At 43.4% G+C, this 19,600-nt stretch overlaps 3 protein-coding genes across 5 annotated transcripts; 2 read left to right on the top strand and 1 right to left on the bottom strand.

Moving 5' to 3' along the window:
* The first annotated feature begins 743 nt into the window (after nucleotides 1-743).
* LOC121623384 (ints3 and nabp interacting protein) lies at nucleotides 744-3,174 on the top strand. Of its 2 annotated transcripts, XR_006007822.1 has the most exons (5): nucleotides 744-1,062; nucleotides 1,532-1,628; nucleotides 1,807-1,894; nucleotides 2,658-2,821; nucleotides 2,923-3,174. XR_006007822.1 is itself a non-coding variant. In XM_041960655.1 (4 exons), exons 1-4 carry the CDS (start codon nucleotides 1,038-1,040, stop codon nucleotides 2,754-2,756), a joined length of 309 nt encoding a protein of 102 aa, XP_041816589.1. In that variant the 5' UTR covers nucleotides 744-1,037; the 3' UTR covers nucleotides 2,757-3,174. The 2 variants fall into 2 exon arrangements, 1 of the variants encoding a protein (XP_041816589.1); XM_041960655.1 differs by having other exon boundaries at nucleotides 2,658-3,174.
* Nucleotides 3,175-3,407: 233 nt separating this feature from the next.
* On the bottom strand, nucleotides 3,408-7,601 carry LOC121623492. Of its 2 annotated transcripts, XM_041960773.1 has the most exons (7): nucleotides 7,419-7,601; nucleotides 7,273-7,347; nucleotides 6,062-6,364; nucleotides 5,404-5,905; nucleotides 5,062-5,235; nucleotides 4,395-4,586; nucleotides 3,408-4,223 (listed from the first exon to the last, which is right to left on the bottom strand). In XM_041960773.1, the coding sequence occupies exons 3-7, from the start codon at nucleotides 6,353-6,355 to the stop codon at nucleotides 3,916-3,918; spliced, it is 1,470 nt and encodes a 489-aa protein (XP_041816707.1). In that variant the 5' UTR covers nucleotides 6,356-6,364; nucleotides 7,273-7,347; nucleotides 7,419-7,601; the 3' UTR covers nucleotides 3,408-3,915. The 2 variants fall into 2 exon arrangements, with proteins under 2 accessions (XP_041816707.1, XP_041816708.1); XM_041960774.1 differs by having other exon boundaries at nucleotides 7,273-7,601.
* Nucleotides 7,602-9,657: 2,056 nt separating this feature from the next.
* On the top strand, nucleotides 9,658-18,476 carry LOC121623415 (sorting nexin-18-like). Its single transcript, XM_041960689.1, has 4 exons — nucleotides 9,658-10,910; nucleotides 11,363-11,656; nucleotides 12,616-12,998; nucleotides 17,162-18,476. The coding sequence occupies exons 1-4, from the start codon at nucleotides 10,138-10,140 to the stop codon at nucleotides 17,386-17,388; spliced, it is 1,677 nt and encodes a 558-aa protein (XP_041816623.1). The 5' UTR covers nucleotides 9,658-10,137; the 3' UTR covers nucleotides 17,389-18,476.
* The last annotated feature ends 1,124 nt before the right edge of the window (nucleotides 18,477-19,600 follow it).

The raw sequence follows: 19,600 nt of genomic DNA, 5'->3' as shown, positions 1-19,600 counted from the left end.
GACAACAAGCGACGAGTTAAAGACTAAAGATCGTCTATTGACAGGCGAGTGAACTGTTAGATTGAACCCTGGTCATTTTTATCAACTTTTTTAGCTTGAAGCACACAAAAATATGGAAGCAGCATTTAAAAAACAGTCAATATAAAATGAATTATGAATGAAATTACAATTAAGGATGTTTAACTCTTTAACTCAAGGTTTACACACAAGTTTTTTTTCAGAGCTTTCAGCTGGATCTCTTGATTGCATGACATGGGGCAGAATTTTTAGCTCCTTAGTTAACTTGTTATTTGTTTATTCTCTTTAACTCAGGAACAATTTAGCAAGCAGACCCTAAGTTAGGCATTTTAGTCACCAGGTTAGCAAAGTCAATAATTCATTCATCATTTGAATCAGGTAGTTTTCAGGGGGCAGATTTTGGATCATTTGTGCATAAGACCATGCGATTACCAATGGACAAATTTGCTCATTGAATTGAACATATAAATGCCATATTTGAGGAAGCAATTAGAATTTGAATTCCTATGTGTGTATATTTTTCACATGCACTCTAAATATATCCGGATTAATTTAAAGAGTTGGTTCTATTTTTATAAGTATTTTTTAGGTAATATACTGTCATCATGCTCATTTGCTCGCCTTTGTGCCTCATGTGTTGTGATAACATTTTTGGTTACCGGAAGTAGGCGCAGAGTAAGACATCGTCTTTTCACTCCTATCTATCCTACCTCCCTCACTGGAAACCGGTACACGGTCTCGAGAGGCACAATGCGACTGATCACCCGTACATAGTCAGGAGTTTTATCGTTATTTTAAACGTTCAGTGGCTGTTACAGTAGTGTACAAAAGAAAGTTCTGTGTAATTTATTACGCTCAAATTTAAGTTACATTTATCGTCGGGGGGGGACTTTTATCGTTGTCTGTTATCCACTAGTGGGGCGGAAGGAAACAGAAGCAAATACATTTTAAGCTAAACCATTAATATAGTCCTTTCTGTGGTTTGTAATTTTGACCTGCCTCTTGCTACCTGCTCCGACATGGCTGCTAACCCTCCAGGACAAGGTAATTTTTTGTTTTGGGACAGACAATGTTGACATTAAAGTTCATTGTCTTTGTCAAGCTATCTGGAAGTACTGATTCCAGGGGCGCAGCTATGAAATCTGCACCCCTTGAAAGCATTTTGCTCCGTGGTTCCTCTTTAGGAAATACAGCTACCAAGCTAATATAGCTTGTCTCTAATGGTGCCCCTTAATAAATATTTACAGCGAAAAAAATGTCTTTATAATCCTACATAGTCTACTGTGTAAAATATTAAATGACTCAGCGAGATAATGTTTAATGTTATCCCTTTTCTCTCTATATCTATGCGACTCAACAAGGCAATTTGTACGTATGTGTGTGTATATAATCGCAGTTATCAACACAATCATCCCCAAGTACTCAAAATGATTTGATGAAGCAAGCAATGTTAGCTGACACAGCTTGTTCTGTCCCTCTCTCTGTCTCTTCCCCTTCTTTTTCCTCCGTCCAGCCTTCTCGAACAAGACACGGGTGGCAATCCTGGCGGAGCTGGAGAAGGAGAGGAGGCGGCTGATGCAGAATCAGTCCATGAACACACCTGGAGCCAGGTAGGGACAGTGTTCAGGCTCGGAGGGTAACGGGAGTCATCTCTCAGAAAACCCCAGAGAAACCGTTTAGTGGGGGAAAGTAACCGCTGATACTGTGTGTCATTGTATATTTTAGCATGTATTATACACGTCAGCATTATAAGCTGTCTTCTTCTGTTCTCGCCCTCTCGTCCTGTAGCATCTCGCTTTCCAGACCGAGCCTGAAGGAGTTCAGGGACAACATAGAGCAGCAGCACATCGCTGCCCAGCAGAAGGCTGCCCTGCAGGTGAGACAGAAACAGACAAACCCAGATGCAGGTTCATATCCTGCAGGATATGAGGAAGGAGAACAACAAATTATTACTGATTGAAATGAACTGTACATGAACATTCTTATGTTGATGATTCTGTTGTCTTACTCTAATGATGATGGTGTTGTAAATATCCAGTCAGGTCTTCATTCAGTGTTGGTGAGTTTTCCTGTGTTTGATGTCTGCCCTATTTTCATGATATTTGAGACTGATTTTGAAAAGACTGATGCAGTTTTTTTTATTTTGTAAATCACAATCACAAAGGCACCAGTAACGAGTCACAGGTTTGTGTTTGAATCCCAGCTCAATGCCAGTCACCTGCTTAATACAGGTGTTAAAATCATTGTTTGACAGAGAGAGTTGTAAAAACTTCAGCTAAACTAACACCTCCTACATTCTCTACATTAAAAAGGGATTGTTGTTCTCTCCATGGCTACTAGGCTTTGTCTTCATTCTCTTAACTCTCTTCACACTCCTTTACTTTCTTGCCATGTGTATGAGAAGATCAGTACCACTCTCATGTCTGTCGGTTAAATATGACGCTACGGCCAGCAGGTGGTTAGCTTATCTTAGCACAATGACTGGAAACAGGGGGAAACAGTTAGCCTAGCTCTTGTCCAAAGGTAACAAAACCAGCAACTCTAAACATACGCTGTATCTTGTTTGTTTATTCAGTGCGGCTATTAGATGGTGATTGTCAATAGAAACTCTTCATACAAACCTTTACCTTCTCTTGCAGCATGCACACGCACACTCATCAGGCTTCTTCATCACTCAGGACTCCTCCTTCGGCAACCTCATCCTCCCCGTCCTTCCACGCCTGGAGCCTGAGTCATGACCTTTTTACCACTTGTTCCCCTCCTGCTGCCCGGTTTGAGACGAAGTTTCTGAAACGACATGCATGTACATCTTTCCTCTTTTAAGCCTGTGATTAATGGACAGTTGTTTGTCGTGTTGTAAACTATCTCAGGGGAGTGTGAACCTTTCATTTCTACATTTTCCAGATTAACAAGTTGGCTGCTGAATTTAGGAAAGCTTTCAAATGGTCAGAAGACGGTTCCAGATGGCTGTGAAATATTCTGTGAAGTTGTCCAGGGACTCAAAACAAACTCTGCACAAATACTGTAAATGCTATCCCGCTCTGTTGCCTATTATGGATCTAATCACATGGCTTTAAAATGCACATTTTGTCAGGTTTTTTACATTTGTAATGCATTTGGATAATAAAGCTATTACATTCAGTTGTATATATGTATATTAAATCCAAGTTTTTATTCTTGCAAGCATAAAAAAGGGTATGGAAGGTCTAAATGCAGGCCTATTGTCTTTTCCTCTCGAGCACGAAATAAGACTTGCTTAGCTCAATAATTCTCACTGTTCTTAGTGGTTTATTGTAAATCAGTGGTTGGCAGCACACAAAACAACACATGCAACAAAATGACTGCATATCACCATGCATAAAAAACATTTTTTGAGCCAGTGAATCTTGAATTAAAAAAAAAAAGTCCCTTATTGATCAGAACATCAAAGGCAGAGCCACATAATAATATAGTGGTTTGAGTGACCCCAACAGAAGTTACCTACTACTTATTACTGTTACTTTCAAAAGTTGGAACTTGATTATAATTAATTCTGAGCTGCCGTGATTGCCGCATTAAATAATGGCTGACAGTTGTGGCGACAGTTTGGAGAATTGAAGAACAAGAGCTTATTCTTTCACAACCATACGAGGAGAAATCCATTGGAAGGGAGGCAGAAAGACTTATTTCTACACCCGCAGTAGCAGAAGTGTGGCCAGAATGGAATGCAGCCACATGATGATCAGAAGTACACGAGGTTGTAAAAATGTTGTGATAAACTGACCAACACAGACTCAGATGGTTGGATAGGAGAATCCCAGGGTGAGCTTTTTCTTTGACAGGGTGCTTGATGTTGAATTTTGTTCAAGAAGTGTGCATGGTAGGCCTCTGATTCAGTCAGCACACTATCTATGTCTGTCACTTTGACACAATGGGCAGCAGTTCCCCTTTGGACTTCATCGTTTTGATCTTGGCCTTAATGTTGTCATCCATCGCCTGTCGGCAGCGGTGGGCATAATGTGCCAGCGTCTCCTCCTTCTCATCCCACGGCGCCAGTGCGTGAAAGACCTCCGGAGCGGCCAGGCTGAGCTCAGCTATGGCCGCAGTGCGGGAGATGGTGTTGCGGTCCACGCCGACCCGGTCGAAGGCCACCTTCATGGAAACGCTGCGGCGAAACTCCTGAAGGGCTGCCATGTAGCGCGCTATCACACCCACCACGTTTTTCACTGGAGAGGAGACGTACAGGGAAAATAGGGAGAGACCCATCAGCACATAGAAAAAGCAAACGAGTGCAATATTTAGTAATAACCAAACATGCCACTCTGTGGGTGCTTATAACCACAGTATGACTGGTATCAGTGTTACAGAGCGGTTGATCTTCCTTGTAACATCCTTACTCCTGACTCGGGTGTTTTCTCCGTCCCGGCTCCTCTTGCTCTTCAGGGTCCTGTGGCGCTCCAGAGGGTGAAGCTCCATTTCCTCAAACGAGTCAAACAGTGTCGACGAATCGAAACCTGCCACATCATCAGCAGAGGTCATGTGTGAACTTCCTGGTTCCATCTGATTAGAGCAACGAGTCCGCCTCTTCTCTAGAGTTAGAGATACAAAAATGCAGATTCTGAATCATAAGATGGCAATAAAATGTAATACGGAGCAGAAAGAGAAAGGTATTAGCTCCATATTATAGCTTGGAGCACATGGTACATGGGCATTTTACTTTTATTTTTATATTGTTTTCTTTGGATTTTGGCACTCCTGGACTTCCATAAGTTTCCTGCCAAGGTCTAGAGTTCTAGTCTACTGCTTCATTTACTAATTCATTCTACTTTTTTATTCTACCACTACTGTTGTCATCAGCATTACCTCTTTTATTGTTTCTTTTCTTACTGTTTGCATCTGTTTTATTTATATCTTCATCACTCTTATGGGAGGCAATTTAAATGGAAATTTTGCCTGAATGATACTACACAAAAATAGATGGTTTTATTTTAAAGAGGCAACGAACTGCTGAATTATTTTAGTCACGTTATTCATCAGCGGGTGGATTCTCAACCCAAACTCTACCTGGCCTCAGTTTGTCCTGCAGGAAGTCACAGATGAGTTCGGCTTTTTTAGTGAGTTCATGCTGCAGCAGCTGTTTGTCCTGCTTCAGACCGGAGATGATCTCTGTCATCTGCTGGTTGCGGCTGCGTTCGGCACACAGTAACTCTCGCAGCTTCTCCAGCTCATTCTGCCCGCCTGCACATTCACACAGACACCCGCAGACAGTGAGCAACAGGAGGGCAGACAGCTGGATGCAAACACACATGAAGTTTTATTGGCAGTGACACACACACACAAAAGTCAAATCAAAACATGCAGGCTCTGTCTTTGCATGTTTTTCCAAGCCTTACAACAAAACTCTACCTGCCATCTTCTCTGTAGGCCCTGTGGCAGAGCTGCGTCTCTCGGCCTGGTCCGTGGTCCCTGTCATGCAGCTGCCTCCTACCAGCGGCTCCATCCCTGGGTTCACTGATCCCTCACACCCTGGGTCCTGTCCATTCCTGGGCTGAGGGCAGGGTGTGAGGGGCTTGTTAGGCAACAGTGTGTGCGTGATTTGAGAGTGTGCGCTTGGCGCCCGACAATCCTGCGAAACATCGACAGCGGCTGTCACTGCTAGCCCCATGCTAGTGATGTTGGCAGCAGTGTCATAATCCTCTGCTGAGGTTGCTTCCTGTTTGACCTTCTTCCCCGCAGCTCCTCCGACAGGTGCCACGCCTCTTTTCCTGGATGGGCGGGGCTCGTAGTCGCCATCTTCGTCAGTGGCCGAGGAATCACATCCAGCAATGTCGAACAGCCGGCTGCTGAACTCCTCCCCCTCTGATGCAGCTTCGCTACAAGAGAGGTCACAAGACGGCCTCACTGTCAACTGGTAAGAAAGAGAGAATGGATTTAATCAGCATGGGGTGAGGTCATGATGATGACAATGATGATGATGAGTGTTGTCTTGACTTGGGTTTGAAGACTACAAGTTTTTGACAGAAATGTTACAAGACAGACAAAATACCTTAAATCTCTAGTCTACCTTATTGGACGGACGCCCTCCAACAAACCTCTCCTGGCCCTGGCTTTTATTCGCTGAGCCCTCGCAGCCATTGCTATGGTCACTGAGGGGCCAGTGGTAGGCGTGTCCAGCGCCACAACCCCACACGGCGACGGGGACGCTGCCGCCATGGGGACCTGGTTCTGGAGTCAGCACGTAAGAGCCACAGGTGAGGTGCTGCAGGCTGGGGATGAGGTTGCAGATGGTGCCGTGGCTGTGAGCCCAGCGGACGAGTTTACACAGACCATCAGAGGTGGTCTGAACCGGGTTGGACATGACAGAAACCTACAGAAGAGAGAGAGGTAAAAGGTGTCTACAGCCTGAAGCATGGGTGGGTTAGTAAGACCTGAGCTTCAATGGGCCTGGTCCTGAGATCTACTTGAACTCAGCTATGGTGCTCTTGAGTTCAGGTTTGCTAAAAACACTGCAGGGCTTAAAGGAAGTCCAAACACCACCTCAAATAAATATGGAATAAACCGAGACTTGCGATAAGTGTCAGGATAAATTAGGGCTGCAACTAACGATTATTTATTATCAATTATTCTGACGAGTACTTTCCAAGGTATCAATTAATGGCTTTGTCTATGAAATGTCAAAAATGAGTTAAAAAAAATAAATATATCATATTTTTCCACAACCCAAGGTCTTAAAATGTCTTGTTTTGGTGCGACCAACAGTCCAAAACCCAAAGGGATTCAGTTTATTATCATGTGTGACAGAGAAAAGAATTCATTTTCGCTTTTGAGAAGCAGGAACCCACACAGCACACAGAATGACTAAACTGATTATTATCAAAAGAGTCCATTTTGGTCAGTTAATTTTCTCTTGATCGACTAATCGATTAATCATTGCAGCCCTATCACAAATCAGACATATTTGGAGTCTTTAGGTTCTCCTGCTGCTTGGCTGTAACTTCGATTGTATGAACCTCACAGCTTCATCAAGAGGAGGAGTTATTCTAACAAGTCTGGTTTTTATGAAGTTTCCTTTTTGTAATTCTGGTCCCAAAATCGCTGCACTACTAAAACCTTTAAATTACTTTAGAACAGGTAGCTGAGCGTCACAGAAACAGTTAACAAGCCTTTTTGTAGGAGCCACAGCTTTACACAACAGGCCAATGCGCTCATCTCTGTCCGCGCATACGCGCTCAGACGACCGCGCGCAGCAGCACGAGCGACACACTCAACACTCACTTCAAACTAGCGTCCAACCATCCAACCCAGGAGACGCCTTCATCATCAGACTGCCCGCACGTCTGTCACATCTGTCTGCAGGCAAACCACAATGCATCAGCACAAGAACAAAGCTCCTCCAGCCCATCAACATGTCTCATATTTACCTTTTTGACTAGAAGTTACAAGTCCAGACGCGTTTCACATCATCGCGTTGTCCTCACTGACTCCGCATGTGTCGGCCGCTTTCACGCGGAGGCGACTATTAATCCTGTTAGGACGCAAATAACGCTTGATTAATCATCATAAATATCATATCATAGGTACAGGGATTTGTTTAATTATTACAGTCTTTGTCTGGAAGGTTTAATATCGCCAGAATCCAGCGTGAAAGTCGCTTTACTGCCAGCAGCTGGACAGGAGGATGAACTGTCGTGTCCCCCCACTGTGTGATGTAACAGTGACCTCTGGTGGCCAAGGTGCATCAACGCACCTCAATATAATATAATATAATATAATATAATATAATATAATATAATATAATATAACAATTAATGAAACAGGGAATCCTCTGAGAACAATTCTAGTAGCCTAAAATATTACTTTGTTTTGAAGGTTTTGGTGTCTACCCTGCATTTTTGGGCAAAGAAGTAATAAAATCAATTTTAAATGTATTACCATATTTCTCAAAAAAAAAGGAAAAAGCAGCAGTGGCAGCATAACTAGTTTGGAAGCCAAATGTGGTTTAGTGGGACCTTACACAAGTGTGATGTAGAAACGTGAAGCCTCTGGTGCAAATACACTGAGACTGGACTTCTCACTGAAGTAGGAGACATCTTGGACCCAGCTATTGAACTTCTGAAATAAACAACATTTGCATATTCATAGATTCTTTGGTTTTCCGTGGGGAAGGAGCGGATGTCCTTTTAAGAATTTGTAATTAGTTTATTGAGCTAACCATGTTAGACACAAATTGCTATTTAAAGCAAAGGGTAGTTCAAATTCATCTTTTTGGGGGGGAGATGTGACATAGAAGAAAGAAAGCTAAATAGAAAAAAGCTAAATTTGTAATACATTCAGCTGCAGGCTAAGCAAACAATTAGGGCTTTTTGACCTTGATCACATTTTACTGAAGAGATGTGACATGGAAGAAAAAAACTTATATAACAAAATTAAACATGCATCTGTAACTGATTCTGTCACTTCATTGCAGCCTAATAAAAGTGTTTACAGCTTTTATTTAAGATGCAGTTTAATTGCAAGACAACAAGCTGTTAAAGTGACTCCTATCCTTGGGCTACATTACAGAATTAAACTTCTGTGGGAAGACATGTAGGAAGAACAAAGGAAACATATTTTTAAGGGCGTATGATAATTAAAGTTGCACAGCACCAAAAGCAAAGATCACCTCCACATATGTTTTATACAGAAATACTCTGCTGTGAGTAATAACGTTTAACGTTAAGGTTTTTCCAGAAAAACATTCGCTTCCCTTGTTAACTGAACACACACACACACGCACACACACACACACACACACGTAACTTACCCCAACTATAACCATAGCCACTACTTGCCTAACCCTAAGCCAATAACTTAAAAAAACCTAACCATAGCCTGAACTTAGCCCAAGTCTTCACTCTAAAATATAATGATTTATATACTGGGGACTTGCCTTTTGTCCCCACAATATGAGTAATGCACGTACACACACACACACACAGTTTGTGGCATGCAGTGTAATAAGCACTCTGCTGTATGTGCAATATCTGCTTGGACTGTGTAACATGTGCAAATGTAGCATATTTTATTATTAATAACTCCATATAATTCCTCTCTATTTAACTTACAATGCACGCGTGGCAAATGAAGTGATTCTGATTCTAAAAAATCTTAAAATGTCATCTTCTCCCTCTTCTTCATGAAGAATTGAAGAAAAATGGAGTCAGTGCACCAATAGGGGCCCTTCCAGTGGAGAAAATGTGATGCATGTTGGAAAAGGAATCGGCCTCTAGGTCCCTCTAAATGGTTAAATAGTTCCCTGCGTGTTTTCCTTACAGACATGTAGGACTTATTTTAAACGTGGGTCATTTTCAGAAAACCCAAATTGAACTTTCAGTGCAGATACCAGATATCATCTAAACTCGTGACATGATTGGTCAATAATCTTCAAATAATTGGTGAGATAATGCAATCGGGATTTGATAAATTACTGTGCAGCTATTGATTTTGAGGCATGTTCCAACACAGTCGATGAATTGTGCACCCGCAGATGGAGCTTTAAAGACCAGCTTGTGCGGGTTTTTTTTTTCCATGTGTGATTTCAGTGACTTGACTGAACTCGCTCCTGGCTCCACCCTCCGTTAGTCAGCCAGTCTACTACGTGTTAGGACTGGTGCCTTGAACTTACAAGCATCTCGGGGAGAGGAGGGGGAAAAAAGGACTTTCCCCCGGCTTATCTGGAGGAAAGAAGCGGCGACAAAGCCGTCGCAAGTTGGTCAACTTCAAACTCCAACCGGCATCTACCCTTGGAGAGAAAACAGCCCGTAACAGCTGGTTTCCTGCGCGTTTTCCGACCTGGATTAAGATCTGCATGGAAACAAATGATATTTGAACCCGCAGAGAGGAGCGGAGAGAGGAGGTGGGTGTCGGACACAAGCCTCTGTGCTTCTGGTCTTGTTCTTTTACGCACCGATCTCGTGTACAAGCTTTTGACTGAAGTGGAAAAATCGCCCAGTTGTTGCTGCCGCTGCCGGTGCGCCATCTAAACCCAATCCAAGTTTCACAGAGGTCTTAAAGGTTTATTCCGGGAAGAGAAGCAAGTTGTTGGGGCGAGTTTGCGAGTGAAAGACAAGGCGCAGATACAAGTGATATAAATCTGAAATTATGGCGTTAAAGGCCAGAGTGCTGTATGACTTCCACTCTGAAAACCCAGGAGAGATCTCCATAACAGAGAACGAGCTGGTGACTCTGTTCAACGAGGAGGAGCTGGAGGGCTGGCTGGAGGGGGAGAACAGCAGGGGGGAGGCTGGCCTCTTCCCTGCCTCCTATGTGGAGATCATCAGGGACCACATCACCTCCAACGCCAACAACAACGGCTTCTCCTCGCCCATCAAAACCAAAGCCCAGACCCCCACCCACGCCTCCTGCACGTCCTCGGACGCCCAGTCCCAGAGAGGACTCGGGGCTGGTAGCAGTGGCAGTGCCGGAGGCAGCTTCCACACCAGCCAGGGCAGTGACGACGACTGGGACGACGACTGGGACGACAGCTCGCCCGCGACCGAAGTGCCTCAGGGTCTCGGCAGCACGCCCCCCCTGTACCCGGTGACCTCCTCCTTGCCTGGGCGGCGTGAGAGCACCCAGCAGCATCAGCATCAGGCCAAGAGCTCTGCAACGGTGGGGAGGAACCTCAACAGGTTCTCCACCTTCGTCAAATCCGGAGGGGAGGCCTTCCTGCTCGGGGAGGCGTCTGCTTTGGTAAAGGACGGGGACAGGATCTGCGTGGTGATGGGGAAGCATGGGCCAGAGTGGCAGGAGGACCCGTACCCATTCACGTGCACCATTGACGACCCCACCAAGCAGACCAAGTTCAAAGGCATGAAGAGCTACATGTCCTACGGCCTGACCCCAACGCACACCAATGTACAAGTCAACCGCAGGTACAGGCTGTCTTCCTCCTCCTCTTCCTCCTCCTTCTCCTGCTTTGAGGGTTTCTAAACTGTCCTTATTCCTTCACCGGATCCCCCGGCCCCCACACACACTTAGAATAAATGTTTCTGTGGCTTTTCCTGTGGCCACAATTGTTCCCACAAAATGGCAAAAACAGAGCTGACTGTGGCCTCTTGCCGTCTGGAGTCCTCAGGAATCTCCCCTTTCCTTTCTCAGATTCCCTCTGCACCTTTTACATTGTTTCCCTGTCAGTAAGTCTGTCATTTCAAACCAGCACTCACTCCCTTACATTTCAGTCCTGCTGGGAAAACTTTTTTTACACTCCCCTTCGTTTTCACTCTTTCTCACTACATTTTCCTGCCATTACCTCACTTCCTAACCTCCCTCATTCCCTTTCCCGGTACCTTCTCCCTCCCCGCCTCCTCTTCCATCTCCCCTGCAGGTATAAACACTTCGACTGGCTGTACGCTCGGCTCGTGGAGCGTTTCCCGGTCATCTCTGTGCCCCACCTGCCAGAGAAGCAGGCCACTGGCCGCTTTGAGGAGGACTTCATCTCCAAGCGGAGAAAGGGGCTGATCTGGTGGATGAACCACATGACCAGCCACCCCGTGCTGGCACACTGTGACGTCTTCCAGCATTTCCTGACGTGCGGGGCAGATGAAAAGGCCTGGAAACAGGGAAAGAGGAAGGCAGAGAGGGATGAGCTGGTCGGAGCCAATTTCTTCCTCACAATCAGGTGGGACACTGGATTATGTACTGCAGGGGTTGTAGGTTTGAATCCTAGATTAGATTTAAATGGTGGAGATGGCTTTGGGTTACTGTGCAACTCCTGTTCTTGCAGTCCAAGAACAGGGCTTTTCTCTTGAGAGTCACCATTTTCCAGCAGTTTTCAACAGACATACAAGGATAAATCCATTGTAAACGTAGTCATCAACACCAATAAGAGCAGGAAATAAACCAGAATGCAATGGGGTTTTCAGTAGGACATAGTTCTCACCTTTTCAACTTGAAGAACTGTCACTCTGGTTGCTTTATTGTCATCACTATTACACACTTGCTCTACATCTGCAGCCAACATATCAGGTTACAGCCCTTTCTCTGGAGATTGTTAAAGGCTGGGATACATTCTTGGAAACAGCTGAAGTAGAAGGACAAGATGAAGCAGGTTGAGGCAAAGAAGGTACACCAAAACCATAAATAACAGCGCTTCACACAGTATTGCAAGCTTCAAATTAATGATGTTGATGGACAAAATAACAGGAATACTTAGCATTGTAGCATAATAGCATTGTAATACATTCTTATTTAGAACTACCCTGTGCAGCTTAGATGATTATATTTTTGGTCATAGTATGTCAAAGAGGTATAAATCAAGTTTGCAGTGTTGGGTTACATGTAGTATGTGTCACATGTTCCAGTTATTTTGTCCACTCAATTTATAATAGTATAAAGTAACAGTGGAGCATATTTGCCCTTCAGCAAGAGGCTGTTATCAGTTTTCCTTGTTTCATTGTGTTATAGCCAAAGCTTTCATCATAGGGAGTGGCTGATAGCGAGGATGAGATAAGAACAGAGGAATCGCCTGCTCTCTCATCTTTGTGTAATAACGATGATGTCATGCTTGAATAAAAAAAATGGTGAAGAAATTTAAAAATGTAGCCGCAAAGTTTTAAATCGACCACCTTTTTCATTCAGCACGCCGGCTGTCCCGCTGGACCTCCAGGAAGTGGAGAGCAAGATCGAAGGCTTCAAGACCTTCACTAAGAGGATGGACGAGAACAGCGTGGTCGTCAACACCACCATCAACGAGTTCGCTCGCAAACAGGCGGCAGGGTTCAAGAAGGAGTACCAGAAAGTCGGGCAGTCCTTCAAACTGCTGGCGCAGGCGTTCGAGCTGGACCAGCAGCCCTACTCGGTGGGCCTGAACAAAGCCATCGCCGACACGGGCGAGGCCTACGAGGCGATAGGGGAGTATTTCGCTGAGCAGCCGCGCCAGGACTTGGATCCAATTTCTGACCTGCTGGACCTCTACAGAGGACACCTGGCCAATTTTCCTGACATCATCCATGTGCAGAAAGGTGGGGAAGTGTGTATGTGTATGTGTGTATGTTTGAGTCTGAACTGTTTCCCACTCGGCCTTTTTCAAAGTGGGATGTAAATACCAAACATGTCATAGCCTGGAAAAAATAAACTGGGCAGTGCTGCTGCGTGCAGTGAACTATATGGAAGGAGTTGCTGCTAAAAAATGCATGAAACCCTCTAACAGGCTAGCAAGAAATGAAACAGATGCAGGACCTAGCCATCTTCTCTTCACAGGGAGGTCAGAGGTTAGCTTGAACTGGAGCTGGTAGGGACCGAGCGGTCAGGACTCGTGGATGCCTGTGCAGGGTGGAGGGTTGAATCATAACAACGCAAAGCATCTTGCTCTGAGTTTCCGTGCTGCAGGCTGTATAATCCCCCCCTGAAACAAAAGGCTCTCAGATTTATTTATTTTCCCTTGCATTAAAAAAATTATTAAGGACGTTCCAAAAGGCATGCAGCCTCCCTGTCTATTCATCATGTCAGCATGAGAGCAGACGACACAGAGACCCAGATTCTGACTGTTGCAACATCTGTTTTCATTTACTGAACTGCCGTGTCAATCTGGGCTGAAAACTGAACCCAACTATTGTAACACTCTGGGTCCTGTGAGAGCCGGTACTCACTCCCTGGAAAACACAAAACACACACACACTCTCGCACAGACGTGTACAAAGGACTTGCAGAGGAGTTAGCTTGTTAGTTCCATGCAGGTTGGGAGGAGGGAGGTGCTCCTGGCACACAAAGTCCTGACGTTTGCCAAAACCTAGAGGCACTGCTTCTATAGTCCACTGAGCTCTGTTCTCTAGATACAATCACAGCTCCGAACTATGGAAACGCAGGCTGAATCCCAATAGTCCTTGTGACTGACGGGATTTCACCTACTTTCTGATTGACAACTAACACATTGTTGTTTGTCCCTGAAAGAGCCTCTAGCTTTGAGTGTCTTGGAACATTTCTATTACTTGTGCTGCACTGGAAGATACTTCTCCTGTTGTTGAGGTTTTGACTGATAAGTTCAAATATAAATTGATTTCTCTCTGTGGAGCATGATCACATGAGGGGAATTTGTCCTCATTATTAATGCAAACAGGAATGGGTCATAATGACTCAACCAGGCCAGGCAAACCTATCCTAACTTTACCAAAACCTTTACTAAACTAACATATCGTAACCTTAGCTTGTGTTTGTGCTTGTACTGTGTTTCTTTTTTAGTCAAAGCTGTTTGCAGCTTGCATAGCAATGAGCTAACATATGACAAAGAAAACCATGTTAGCACCATTCATACACCAGGGTTACATGCTAACAGAAGTTCCTTGGTCCTTATTAAACTGCCTGTGCTTTATTGCTGTTCCTTTCAGCTGTTTTCTTTCTTTTTCTGCCCCAGTATTAGCTATAACCACAAAATGTAAAATCAAAATGCAATTCTCGAAAAATCTCCTCCTGCTTCCTCTTTAGTAGCTAATGTAGTACTCACTGCAAAACTTTGCCTGGGAAAACACAAACATCTCATGTGTTCTTGCACTAAGTCTTTGCGTTTGATTTCATTGAGAATCGGACTCAGGGACAGGAATGAAGCATAATTGTATAGAAATAGCCAGCTAAGACTGCTTCATAAGCATTTAAACTTTCCTTGTAGTATGTTAAACCAAACAGATCTCAAGGTAATTCACAGTAATGTCACAGGATATGATACCATCATTTCTGCTTTCATACGGTCTCAGACAAAGCACTGTCATCATTCATGGGTACTAGCTCGGCTTTCATATCTGGAAACCATAGGCAACAATCTTTGTGAGAAAACAAAAATCTTGGATCTTAATCAAATTCTAATCATTATGCCAATTAATTATTTGGCACATGGCCCGACTTTCCACCAAATTTCATTGTCAACATCCATATCAACATTTTCTGCTGTTTGCATGACTGTTTAGTTGCAGATTCATTGACAATCAAATTCATGGATTATACAAAGGGAGTCTCAAGACTAAAGATTGATGAAATGTACCGAGCGTGTGGTAGGTCATGTAATCACTCCTAGCTGAGGAATAAAGGCACAGACTCTGAGTAATACATCAGTGCTGACATAGGAAGCTTTGTTTTGTCTTCTGAGTAACAGCCATGAACACATCCCCACAATGCAAAATCTGCACTGCTGTCATTGTTGTGAAATGTTGTGAAACAAGAGATGGCTGGTTTGGTCAAAGTTTCCATAAACTGTCAATTTGGTGAAGGGCTCTCATTGAGAGAAAGCTGATTTTTGCATTGGTGCAAATACATATAAGAAATCTGCTTTTCTTAAAGCTGTTCTCTTTTTTTCCCACCTAAAAGGAAACCTAATAATAATCTAATTATCACAAACGGTGCCGAACATTTCTCTAATTACCAAATTACAAAAACATGTCAACATTACAGCACAGATTAGCTAGAAAAACAGTTGCTGGGCTGTTACGTTGGACAGCTCTGCTGACCTAAATGTCCCTGTACAGTAATTGCGTGATGTTGCCGGTTCTGTCTGTGAGGTCCAAAGGCTACATCTGATTTGAATGAGCGGAGATTCCTGGGCCTCTTGTCCTGTGTTGCCCTGGGACTGCAGGAATGCAAAATGGAGCAGCCTCAGGATTAGCTTCCCCTCCTCCTCTTTTCTTCTCCCTCTTTTCCTCCTTCTTCCTGGTGATACAGTGAGTTGAAGGGAAGGAGGAAGGAGAAGAGGGGAGGGCTGTGTATGTGTGCATACGGGAGAGGGGGCGCAGACCGTCATGGAGCTGAACGAGTTTCCCAAAGGCCAACAGTACAAGAGTTCAGATTACAGCTCCGTAATCGCCTTGGCAGCGAGGAGAGCAAAGTCCAAGTTCATTTCAGTCGGTTAGAGATCTTGTGCAGGTATGGTGTGTTTTCTTGTTTACGAGTGTGAGATAAAGAGAGAGAGAAACCAAGACAGAGAGACTGTCGGTCAATGAGGTCTGGAAGCAGTGCCAGCTAGCTCATCATTTCCTTCACTACTCTTGAGTTCCTCCTTATCCATTTTTTCACGAGTCCCCCCCCCTTCTCAAAAAGTTTAGTCACACTAGACAGTCTGAGTCACTGCTGGGCTTTGGGTGACCGCAAGGAAACAAAGAAAACGTATGCAATAACCAGCTCATTTCCGTAATATGGAGAAAATGTCATGGCCAGCTTGGAAAATTAGCCTGCCTGTCTCCCCTCCAGTGGAGGTTGTGCTAGCTTCCCCTGATGATACCTCCAAGCTAGCCGTCGTCCCACTAGCTTCATTAGCCTAATGTAATAGGTTAAAAAGTGATGTTCCCACAGTTTGCTGTACATATTCTGAGATAAATGAGTTCTGACTCCAATGCTTGTTTTTAGAATTTGAACCCTTTATGACCTTGGGTTGTGCTAGCAATAAAAGAAAACCTCCCAGGAGTTTTGCTAGGCAGCTAATTTGTCATATGACATTTTCACTGTTCCTCTGAGATTCATTTCTAAAAAATGTCTCTACTGTCTTCCCCTTCAGTCTTTTACCCAGACACTTCTCTTAGGCTTGTGGTAGATGGTGTTTATAAAAGAAATTGATCCTGCTAAACTTGGCTAGCTGTCTGACAAGATAGTTAGCTTAAGGACTGGAAGCAGGGGTAAACAGGTAGCCTGGCTCTGTCCAAATGTTAAAACAGCCCCTCTAAAGCTCACTGATTAACATGAACAACCTAAATTTAAAAACATACATTTGAGTTTCTTTTGCACAAAGTTAAGCTAACCATCTCCTGGCTGTAGCTTCCTAAGTAAATTACAGATTCAAGAAAGCTAATTCTATGTAGAAAACACAAGAGGATTCATTTTCTGTCTTTGTAACACCTATGTAGTGCAGAAGAGAACAGTAAGAACAATAAGGTTACTTAAAACAGAAATATTATATAAACAACAATATTACATAATTTTATTTAATTTAGCCATCCCTTTCCAGACAAATGGAGTGAACGGTATGACCCTTTTGAGCATAGCTACATTATAAAGGCTGCATTTTTAGTAATTTTCCTGTGTTCTGGATTGGGTTTTTTTTACTGGACTTGATCCTCTAAGTTGTAGCTTGAATTTGGGTATATTTTTCGTATACCTGCTGCACTTTCTCAGTCTTCTTCCTCCTTTTCCCTCCCCCATCTTTTTCCAGGTGCGCTGACCAAGGTGAAAGACTGTCCAAAGCAGGAAGGCGAGCTCCACGACCGCTGCAACATCATTTCCTGCGCCACGCTGGCGGAGATCCAGCACTTCCACCGCACGCGTGTACGGGACTTCCGCTCGCAGATGCAGCACCACCTCCGTCAGCAGATTGGCTTCTTCCAGAAGATCACCGCCAAGCTGGAGGATGCGCTCCAGAGATATGACGATGACCAGTAGGAAGAGGGGGAGAGAACAGGAATGTTGGGTTATAAAGGCCTCGAGGAAGTCGGGGGGAGGCAGTTCGTCCTCCAGTAATGGAGAACATCTTATCGCCCTTTAAGAGAGAAAACTATTTGATGTGATGGATTGTGGGCCTGGTACGAGTGTTTGAAGAAATATACCACTCTTTTAAAGAATATAGGCCATTGGATTGTGGAATGACAACTTCTTGGATTCACTGGACGCCTCTGATGAATGTACCAGTAACAGGGATTTTGCTGACTTCCCCACATCTTGCAACTCAGCGGGACTGCGAAGATATTAAAAACAGCTGTTCTCAATATGACCGGGCTGCCTCTCGATTCCCCTGTTTCAGGGTCACATGATCTCTCCATGCCTCCACTGCCTCACCACAACACAGAATCCCTCCGTCTGGGTACACGGTAACTCAAGAGAAACATAGAGGTGAAACAAAACCCCAAATTACTTAAACTGGACCTTTTAATGATTGAAAGACAGGACTTAATGAATTGAATCATTTCGGTTGTCTCAATTTGTGTCTGTTTTTACTTGAATGACCTGTTCAGTATTGTTGTGATGAGAGCATGTAAGTGATTGTGAGCATGGAGAGAGGCAAAGTGGGTATAATCTACTCCGTTGTAGGATTTTTGTAACAGCTTGAAATTTGACCCACTTTCAATGTCTAACATCTCTCATAAATCGGATGCTGTCGCATCTTTGCTCTATTACAATTGATGCCCTGTGTTCTGCATTTTAGTGTATGTGTTGCCAGACCTGAAACGATAATTAATGTAGGACTGATTTGATTTTTTTTTTTTGACGGACTCTGCTTGTTTTGAGAAGCAGCTCCATAGGTGTTTGTCTTTGGGTTACTGCAGGCCTGAAGTCCAGTCTTTCTGCTTTCCCTCAGTCCAGGGAGGTCAGAGGCTCAGGGTACAGACACTTAAGTGCAATGAGCCCAGTTCTTCCAGTTTAAAACCACTGTGCGCTGACTTTTTATGATGATAACATATTTGTAAATCTTCTGAGGGAATCGTTTTTTATTGTAAAAAAAAAAAAAACAAGTTGGACCATCGTGGTAAAAATCGATGAAACTCGATGTGTGTCTTTCACCCCCCATTCTTCTCAGTGACTTCAAGTTGGCCTGGTGGTGCTCTTTTTTGATATCACCACTTGAGGGCGCCAAAGTTGGAAATTTTCACATACAATAATAATAATGGTTGTTCTTCTTCGTATGTTAACCAGCTACTCTAACACATTCTCGTTAAACCAATAAGTGACCAAAGTAGCTCACAGAGCTGCTTGTTGACGCTGGGCTGCAAAAACCCTTTCAATAAAAATTGGAATCCTGTGCTGATTCAATCAGAAACACCACGATGAAACTGTTTCTTAACATTTTAAATGTAACACCACAGAACAGCGTTTCATTAAATAAATGAAAGTAGAATTATTTTCAATCATACATCTGTGTTGTTGTTTGTTTCCTTAAAGATGACTTAGTTTCACTTGACCTGTTTTGTGTCTTTAAATTGGTGTTTTGATGAATATTATTGTTTTGCTTATATTCAGGATATTTAGATATTTTGTTTTTGAGTTGTCACATGTGAACGCCATCAAAGTTAACCGACAACAAATATATGACATTCTGACAAATTAAGAAAAAAAACATGCTAACGCTGGTCAGATCACTGTTGTGTTGTAGCAGTCTGCAGTGGAGAACAGCATTAAATATGCGTATTTACATAAAAAATATATAATTAATATAGAATATTAATTAATAATATTCTTTAGATTGCACAACCTGCTCCATCATATTTTCATAGAAATCTGTATTGTGTGTTTTCAGTGCAAAGCTTTCTCAAAAAGAAGAAGTGTGTTATCATTTGTTGTTCCTGTGGAGGCAGCGGCAGTCCAGTCCCTGATATCTGACACCAGAGTTCACAGACTCTAGGTCAGATTACTGCGGTCAGGCTCTTCATTATTTAGACCAGCCTCTTTCCCCTCTCCTCCCTGTTTTAATTTGCTCCTTCAGTGGTTTTTGATAAAAATTTCAAATGATTATTCTCATTCATTCGGAATCAGCTAACAGTCTTGATGAATGTTTCATAAATATATTCTAATGATTAGTTGTTTTATATTTTCTTCAATTTCATACAAGAAACAAATCACTTTTGCTGTTCTGCTCTTTAAATGCTGCATTTGAGTGTCA

Source organism: Chelmon rostratus, chromosome 19 (assembly GCF_017976325.1).
Source record: "Chelmon rostratus isolate fCheRos1 chromosome 19, fCheRos1.pri, whole genome shotgun sequence".
NCBI classification, from domain to species: Eukaryota; Metazoa; Chordata; class Actinopteri; order Chaetodontiformes; family Chaetodontidae; genus Chelmon; species Chelmon rostratus.
This window is presented reverse-complemented; position numbering and strand designations above follow the sequence as displayed.

What these genes read in the sequence shown, in the direction of transcription:
- LOC121623384 (XM_041960655.1), top strand. Translation starts at nt 1,038, where the DNA reads ATGGCTGCTAACCCTCCAGGACAAG. An exon ending in ATGAACACACCTGGAGCCAG is followed by an intron (nt 1,629 to 1,806) that starts GTAGGGACAGTG and finishes CTCGTCCTGTAG; the next exon opens with CATCTCGCTTTCCAGACCGA. An exon ending in AGCAGAAGGCTGCCCTGCAG is followed by an intron (nt 1,895 to 2,657) that starts GTGAGACAGAAA and finishes CTTCTCTTGCAG; the next exon opens with CATGCACACGCACACTCATC.
- LOC121623492 (XM_041960774.1), bottom strand. Translation starts at nt 6,355, where the DNA reads ATGTCCAACCCGGTTCAGACCACCTCTGATGGTCTGTGTAAACTCGTC. An exon ending in GAGGGCGTCCGTCCAATAAG is followed by an intron (nt 5,906 to 6,061) that starts GTAGACTAGAGA and finishes CTTTCTTACCAG; the next exon opens with TTGACAGTGAGGCCGTCTTG. An exon ending in AGAAAACACCCGAGTCAGGA is followed by an intron (nt 4,224 to 4,394) that starts GTAAGGATGTTA and finishes TCTCCTCTCCAG; the next exon opens with TGAAAAACGTGGTGGGTGTG.
- LOC121623415 (XM_041960689.1), top strand. Translation starts at nt 10,138, where the DNA reads ATGGCGTTAAAGGCCAGAGTGCTGTATGACTTCCACTCTGAAAACCCA. An exon ending in AATTTCTTCCTCACAATCAG is followed by an intron (nt 11,657 to 12,615) that starts GTGGGACACTGG and finishes TTTTTCATTCAG; the next exon opens with CACGCCGGCTGTCCCGCTGG. An exon ending in CATCATCCATGTGCAGAAAG is followed by an intron (nt 12,999 to 17,161) that starts GTGGGGAAGTGT and finishes ATCTTTTTCCAG; the next exon opens with GTGCGCTGACCAAGGTGAAA.